Here is a 7,676-nt window from a genome sequence, read left to right as displayed (position 1 = left end):
TATGGCATCTGCGTGTTGGCCCACATGCCATGGCTTGCATGTGGTGGTCACAGGATAACTTTGTAGAGCCCATTCTGTCCTTCCACCTTTGTGCAAGTTCAGGGGCTTCAACTCAGTCATCAGGGTTAGGCAGCAAGTGCCTTGACCACTAAATCATCTCTCCTTAGCTCTGATATTTTTTTAATATTTTTTTAATATATGTGCTTGAATGTATGCATGTGTGTCACATATGTGCAAGAGTCTGCACAGGTCAAAAGAGTCACTGGATCCCATCCCTAGAACAGCTGTTACAGACAGCTGTTCATTGCCGTGTAGGTGCTGGGATTCAAACCCAGTTCCTCTGCAAGAACAAGTGTTTTTGGTCACTGAGCCATATCCCCGGTCACATTTTGAGATTTTGAAGTAAAAACAAGAGAGACCCACATTATGAAGTACTAGAAGAAGGAAACTGAAGTCACTTGCTAGAGGGGGAAGAAACAACAAACCCGTCCTGAAGAGATCTGGGAATACAGTCTCCACCCAAGGAAACATGTTTACGCCAACTTTGAAAACTGTTCGCTTTAAAAATCAAATGAAACAACAGAGAACAAAGTGTTCTGAGGTTGTTTTTATTCCAAGAATGCTGTGATCTGTGCCCAGTAACCACAGTTGGCACCCATTCATCCACAGCACCCACAACAGCACCATGAATGTATCCAGGGCTTCTGGGAACCCTGTCTCCCCGCCAGTCAATATGACTGAGTCCACCATTAAGGGCCCAGCTAGTTTGACCCAAGTGGTCCCTCTGCATCCCCGACTTCTCTGATAGGCAAGAAGTGAGACTCAATGCCCCTCGCCCATGCTTCCTGAGTCTGGGCCATTTGTTTCTTGTTGCTTTGACTGTTTCAGACAACAATACCTACAGACCCCCAACACAGAAAAGGGGTCCTCCAGTCTCTCCAGTAATGGGCTTCTCCTCTGCCCATGAGACTCCAGCTAGCCCCACTTGGGGCTCCTGTCCCCAGAAGAGAGTGGCCATATCTTAGGGCCACAACCAAAGTCACTGTCCTCTTCAGTCTGGAACCAGACTCCAGAAAGGAGGCTAAGAGGCTGCTGTAGTCTCCATGGGCTGGATCAGCAGGGTGGTAGCTTGAAGTGGGTAATAGCGGCCCTTCCACGTTTTCCAGAAGATGCCCTTTTTACGCTGCTGTCGTTGCCGTGGGATGGAGTGGAAGTACTGTCCATTGAGATTGGAGTGGCTGCAGGTGCCAAACCACCAGCCACCTACAGGGTTAGAGAACAGAAAATGTGGCCAAGGTCTCTGCTTCCATACCAAAGGAAGATACAGTTGGCAATGAGGTGAACTTTGGATTTTACACCTTTAGAATTTATTGCATTTATTTTGTGTGCCTGTGTATATGTGTGTGGGTGTTCACATGCCACAGTGGTGTGAGGGTCAGAGGACAACTTGTGGGAGTCGGTTCTCTCCTTTCACCATGTAAGTCTCGGAGATCAAACTTAAGTCATCAGTCCTGGAAGCAAACACCTTTCTTGACTGAGTCAATTCACAAGCCCTTAGTCAGGCTAGCCTCAAACTCTCTCTGTAGCCAAGGATAACCTTAAACTTCTGTTCCTTCTGTCTCTGCTTCCTGAGTGCCACAGGTACCACTGTGTGCCACCATGCCTGGTTTATATGGTGTTAGGGATGAAACCCAGGCCTCCATTCATGTTAGATATGCTCTCTACAAACTGGGCTACACTATAGAGCAGGGATTGCGGTGCAATATTGTAATCACAGCACTCAGGACGCTGGGGCAGGGTGAGAAGTTTGAGGCTATCCTGCTTTATATAGTTTGATCCTGCCTTTATAAATGCAACACAAGGAGAGATGTTGCTATAGCTCAGTTGTTACAGTGCTTGCCCGACATGCATGAACTCATGGGAATGATCTCCAGCACCATAGGAAGGAGCATGTTGACACATGCCTGCTACCCCAGCACACCGGAGTTTAAGGTCACCTTTGGCTATACAACAAGTTCAAGGCCAGCCAAAGCTACATGAGACCCTGTGTCAGACAACTAAAACAGAAACAGCAAGGGCTGGGGTGTAGCTCAGGGTCAGAATGCTTGGCTAATGTGCATAAGATTCTATACCTCAGATTTCAAAAAGAACAAGACAAAGGTTTGTCTTGGCTTTGCCCAACGCCAGCTAGCCCCCACAACTGTTCTCACTGAATTTTCAAAATGACCCTATGAAGTGGGTACCATGATTATGACCACTTTAAAGACAGGAAAACTGAAAACAGGAAAGATTAATACAATGACTGGACCAAGGACACACAGCTGGCAAGGAGAAAAGGGGGGCAGGGCATGGATGTACTTTGGGGCTGAAAGTAGGCTACAGTGGGAATAAAACCTGCTTACCAGAGAGGCTCTTGGCACAATTGAGGTCCCCTCGGAGGTCGTGGTCTTGGTCCCAGGTAGAGAAGGGCAAGGAAAGGCCATTGGGGGAGACGTTGGTGGCACCCAGCTCATTGGCCGTAGGCTCTGTGAGCTGCAGGCTGTAGGCTGTGTCCTCACCCCCTAGGTGGATGGGAAACTGGAGCAATTTGGCATTGCCATCCCAGTCCTGGAGCTGCACAGCCAGCTGGCTGCCTCGGTCACCTGTGATGCTGTGCACCTTCTCCAGGCCCAGCCAGAACTCACCTGCATCAAGAGAAGTTATCCCATGAGGTGGGCCCAGCTCCTCTTCCCCTCCTCCTCCCAATTACAGCCTCCTGAGAAGCACTGACCTTGGGGATCTCCGAAGCCATCCTTGTAGGCTTCCCAGGGCTGATTGAAGTCCACAGAGCCATTTAGGCGTCTCTGAATCACTGTCCAGCCTCCATCTGCCCAGGAAGACAAATCATCACCAGAAGTCCCTCCTCACTGGGAAGCTACCTAGTTCCCAAGCCTGATGACATGCTCCCACACAACCCAAGGAAGAGTAACACACTCATCACTTCTCTCTCAAAGGGAGGGATCAGAACAGTCTTCTGTCCCAAGAACATGTAGGAACCAGCTGCAGATGTAGTTTGTAAATTTTGGAAGCAGTCTCTACCTTTCTACCTTAGACTGGCCTAGACCATGGTTTTTTATTTTTCCTTTCAAAGATTTATTTATTTATTATGTATACAGTGTTCTGTCTGCACGTATCCCTGTGAGCTAGGAGAAGGCACTAGATTTCATTACAGATGGTTGTGAGCCACCATGTGGTTGCTGGGAATTGAACTCAGGAACCTCTGGAAGAACAGGCAGTGCTCTTAACCCCTGAGCCATCTCTCTAACCCTAGGCCATGCTTTTGTAACCAAGGATGACCTTGAACTTTTCCTATTGCCCAAGCTGTCCTTGAACTCACTATGTAACCATGGATGATCTCAAAATCCTAACTCTTTACCTCCCGAGTGTTGGGATGGCAGACTTTTACTACTACACCCAATTTATACAGTGTTGGAGATGGAACCGATACTTCAAGCATTCTAGGGAAGCACTTTACCAACTGAGTTCCAGCCCGTATTTATTTAATTAAGACAAGGCTGTCCTGGAACTTTTAACAATCCTGCCTCAACCTCCCAAGTATTGGAATTATAAATAACAGACACACATGACCACATCCAGCTGTGGTTCTGGGGATTGAATTAAGAGTCTTGTACATCTTAGGCAAGCACTCTCCCATTGAGCTTTACCCCAGCTCATTTATATTTCATTATTTTGTAACACTAGTATAACTAAGTCACCCAAGCTGGCCTTGAGCTCATTCTGTAGCTCACTAAGCCTGAACAGCTGCAGACCTTAACCACAGACACCCATCTCTAAGCTTGAGATGAATGTCAATGGGGAGATATATATATATATATATATCCCCATTCTAAAATATAGACTACAGGCTACATCCTACAGACTATCTATACACACACACACACACACACACACATAGAGGGATTGCTGTGGAAGGAACCCAGGGCCTTATACAGGCTAGGTGAGTGCTTTACCACTGAGTTACACATAGCTGGGTGCCATGACACCAAGGCTGTGCATGGCAAGAAGCCTCCTTGGTAGGCCAGCACATCCTACCTGAAGTCATCTCGCAGTTGACCAAAAATGGTGGGGATCCCTGAGGCTGGATCTGGAAAAGTCCACTGTGCCGCTCCCCTTCTTGGAAGAGTTCCTGGCAGTCCCTGGGAGGCCCTGAAAGTAGACAAAGGGAGAAACTGAAGCAGGAGATATGCCCCCAGAAATTCCAGGAGACAGGTGTGCTTGAGGGCTGGATGGGAGGGGATGTGCCCCAGGGCCATCTACCTAAACTTGTTCCAGGCTCCATGTTACCTTCTCCAGTATGGTCTACAAGGCACCCAGAGGACCAGCCATTGGCCAGTCCTCCCTCTTCCCATACTGCTTGTCCTCCCTTTCTGGTCATAAAGCCTTTCTTCCTTTTATCACACCTTCCTGACACTGGGATCTGGCACTTGGTCCTGATGCCAGGGATTCCCTTTTCCTATTCTTTTCTCTGGGTCTGAGCTTCTAAAAGGATGCCTTTCTACTTTCTCAGACCACTTAGACCCCCCCCAAAGTGAACACTGGGGAGAAGTCATCTGGTAGTGTGTCCCTACTCCTTCCATTGAATGGGGTTTCCTAAGGCCAGGGACAAGGAGGGGCTTTGTTCATAGCAGGAACCTGAATCCACCTAAAGCCTGATCCATAGCCAGTGTTTCAATAAAGACTTAAAACAACTGATGGGAATGGGATCTGGGGAATGGTAAGAAGAGCAGAGCTGACTGAGCAAAAGGGTTTAGTTAGTAGGGGATGCTGACAGGGAGACTCCAAGGCTAGGGGGGTGGGGTGGGATATGGCTGTCTCTGCTACCAGAAGTGGGGCAGAGATGAAGAGAGAAGGAATGAAGAGGAGTGGAGGAGAGAAGAAACTTGGCCTTGACAAAGCCACTAAACTCAGGAAGAACCGCCCCCAACCCGGCAAGGGAAAGTAGGAGAAAGGTCACTGGGGGGAGGGGTGGGAGGGAACTCTCTGCCAGCCAGCCCAGACCACACAGCCAGGAGTGGGGGCAGGCCCACAAAGATGGGAAGGACACTTTCCAATCCCTTGGGCAGCTCCCTTTCCCCTACTTTCCTCTCATCCAATCGGGACAGGCACATTGCCAAGCCACCCATGTGGTCTCCATTAGGGCCAGCTGTTTGTCGGTCCAGCTCTGAACTTTCCCCTACTTGGCTAGACTGAGTCTAGGAGTCCCAAACCCACAAAACCACCCCTTTTGCCTTTCTCTTCCACTATATCACCCCGCCAGAACCTGTGCTTGCTGACCATGGAAAGCTCTCCCATGACCCTCACCATGCCCAGGTACATGCCTGGGTAAAAGCCAGGGAAGAGAACAAATCTAAAGTCTATCCAGCAGGAAGCCAGCAACTAGCCCTAGGGTGTGAAGGGGGGGATATCCACACTTTCACCTAGTTGGCTGTGGACAGCTACAGAAGTCAAGCAGGGTGAGAGAATGGCTGTGAACTCAGGGTTGGAACTGGGAGCTTCCCTCTGTCCTGCGCACATACGCATGCACAAGAACACACACACACACACACACACACACACACACACACACACACACACACTGCAATTGGAAACGAAGTACTGAACATGCACAATATAGGACCTAGAAATTGTGATTGCAAAAACTGGGATATATGTGTGCACTTGATTGGATGGAAGCTGTGAGGACAGAGGAGGTACAAAGGATTTGTAAGGTGTAAGAGTATGTATTTTCTCTGGGAGCTGGAGTGGGAGGTGTCCTTACCCTGGTGTTCCCTTTTATATCAATACCAAGAGACCTTGGAGGGTTCCAAACCTGAAAACACAACATACACACACCACACACACACACACACACACACACGAGCCCCTTAGGGTGATGTTCCTGAGCTACACCACCATCTCCAAGCACCCCTGAAACTTCACCTCCTTATAGTCTGTCTCCCTCCACTTGTTCTGGTTAGTGGCTAATAGATTTTGGGGAGAGTCTTGCTGGGGAAGAAGGGTGGCCTGGCCTGGCCAAACAGGATCAGAACAGGGAAGGTGGTACATCAAAAGCCCTTGACAGAGCCTAGTGAGCCCACAGGCATTCAAGGTGTGTTCTTCCTTTCTTATTAAGGTGGGTCTAATAAGAGGGGTAAGAATGGGAATAGCAGGTAGAGGGATTGGGAGTTGTGGGATGACATCAAAGTCCAGAGACACTCACTGTGCAAGCGGGTGGCATTGGGAGTCAGACCGGTGAGCTGGGCCATCTTGGGAAGCCTCTTTCCCCTCGAAGTCTTGGCCACGGCTGCGTTGTCTAGGTGTGTGGGGGCCAGGAGGTCAAGCTGAGACAGAACAGGAAAAGGGTAGTCAGATCTCTTGCTGTTAGCCACATTCTACCACTACTGGTCCTGTTTCATCTTCCCTGTCTCCAACTTGGGCCAAACCCTGTGTTGAGTACCTGGTTTTGAAGATTTTGTATTCTCAGATTCTGCTTGGCTAGGTGTTTCTGCTGCTGGGCCACCTTGTGGAACAGTTGCTGGATCTTGCTGTTCTGAGCTTTGAGCTGTGTCTAGAGACATGTAAGACTGGTGAAGACCTGGCTTTATGTCTGCAATCTCCCCTTACTCACCCTCCCATTCTTTTACATGTTGGCTCTTTAAGGCCCCTCCCCGCCTGGTTCCTGTGCACACAAATGAGCGTCTGTAGGGAACCCAAAAGGAGTCTAAGGAGGCAGTCCCCTAGAATGGTTGTGCCTACCTGCAAACTCTGCAGAGTCTCTGGAGCCGCCTCGCTGTCAGGGACCCTGCCCTCAGGGTCTTTGGGAGGTAAGTCTTTGCCGTGGAGTCCCTGACAAGCGTTACCGCACGCAGCTATGCGGCGTTCCAATGCTCCTAGCTGTCCACGGGTGTGCTCCACGTGTTCGCGCAGCCCGTGGCCGAGCTGCAGCAGCCCGTGAGCTAGCAAGTTCATCTCATCCCAGGACGCGAAGCGTGGCGGCTCGGGTTGTGCTGGGAGGCCCTGCACGCTCAGCAGCCCCACAGTAGCTGCGCACAGCACCAGGGTTGCGCTTGCGGTCGGAGTGCAGCGCATGATTGCCGGGGAGTGGCCTTAGGTGCCGCGAAGCTAGGACTCCGGAAGCAGGGGTTCGAGACCCAGTAGCTGGAGTTCTGGGGAAGCCGGCTTAGACTTGCTCCGTTGAAGAAGAAGGCCTGGAGTTCCCAGCTGAACAGCTTTTCCCGGTTGCACCCAACGCCCCATTTTATAAGGCAGTGTGGGAGTGGGAGGGAGAGCCTCGGAGGCGGGGCCCGGAAAGTGCCGAGGGCGGGGCGAGCGGCCAAGAATCGGGGTGCTGAGTGCCACAGGCGGGGTAGTTACGAGGTGTTTGTGCCTGTGCGTGTGCGTGTGTGTGTCGGGGTGAAGAATCCTTGGAGATGCCTGCTTGGCCTTGCCCTGTGACCCCATGAGAGACGTGACTGTCCCTGAACTGCATGGTCCCCCTTTAAGCCCGGAAATTCCCAGCCCTAGCTCCGCATCCCGCTCCCCGCCTGCTTCAATGGAGGAAAGGGCATGTAGGTCAATCAGGACAGGGATGCCTTCTTGACTGACCCCTTCCCAAGTCAGAAGCGGAGTGAAGCAGA

General features: G+C 50.5%; 1 protein-coding gene across 1 annotated transcript; it reads right to left on the bottom strand.

The window, feature by feature from the left end:
* Positions 1-592: 592 nt before the first annotated feature.
* On the bottom strand, positions 593-7,290 carry Angptl4 (angiopoietin like 4). The gene is made up of 7 exons (XM_051178781.1): positions 6,796-7,290; positions 6,497-6,607; positions 6,260-6,380; positions 4,093-4,206; positions 2,771-2,866; positions 2,403-2,684; positions 593-1,263 (listed from the first exon to the last, which is right to left on the bottom strand). The coding sequence occupies exons 1-7, from the start codon at positions 7,126-7,128 to the stop codon at positions 1,082-1,084; spliced, it is 1,239 nt and encodes a 412-aa protein (XP_051034738.1). The 5' UTR covers positions 7,129-7,290; the 3' UTR covers positions 593-1,081.
* Between the last annotated feature and the right edge of the window lie 386 nt (positions 7,291-7,676).

Source organism: Phodopus roborovskii, unplaced genomic scaffold (genome assembly GCF_943737965.1).
Source record: "Phodopus roborovskii unplaced genomic scaffold, PHOROB, whole genome shotgun sequence".
NCBI lineage: Eukaryota > Metazoa > Chordata > Mammalia > Rodentia > Cricetidae > Phodopus > Phodopus roborovskii.
The sequence above is the reverse complement of the archived record's forward strand: the minus strand, read 5'-3'. Positions and strand labels throughout refer to the sequence as shown.

What these genes read in the sequence shown, in the direction of transcription:
- Angptl4 (XM_051178781.1), bottom strand. Translation starts at nt 7,128, where the DNA reads ATGCGCTGCACTCCGACCGCAAGCGCAACCCTGGTGCTGTGCGCAGCT. An exon ending in CAATGCCACCCGCTTGCACA is followed by an intron (nt 4,207 to 6,259) that starts GTGAGTGTCTCT and finishes GTCTACTTTCAG; the next exon opens with GGCCTCCCAGGGACTGCCAG. An exon ending in TGGCTTCGGAGATCCCCAAG is followed by an intron (nt 2,685 to 2,770) that starts GTCAGTGCTTCT and finishes CTCTTGATGCAG; the next exon opens with GTGAGTTCTGGCTGGGCCTG.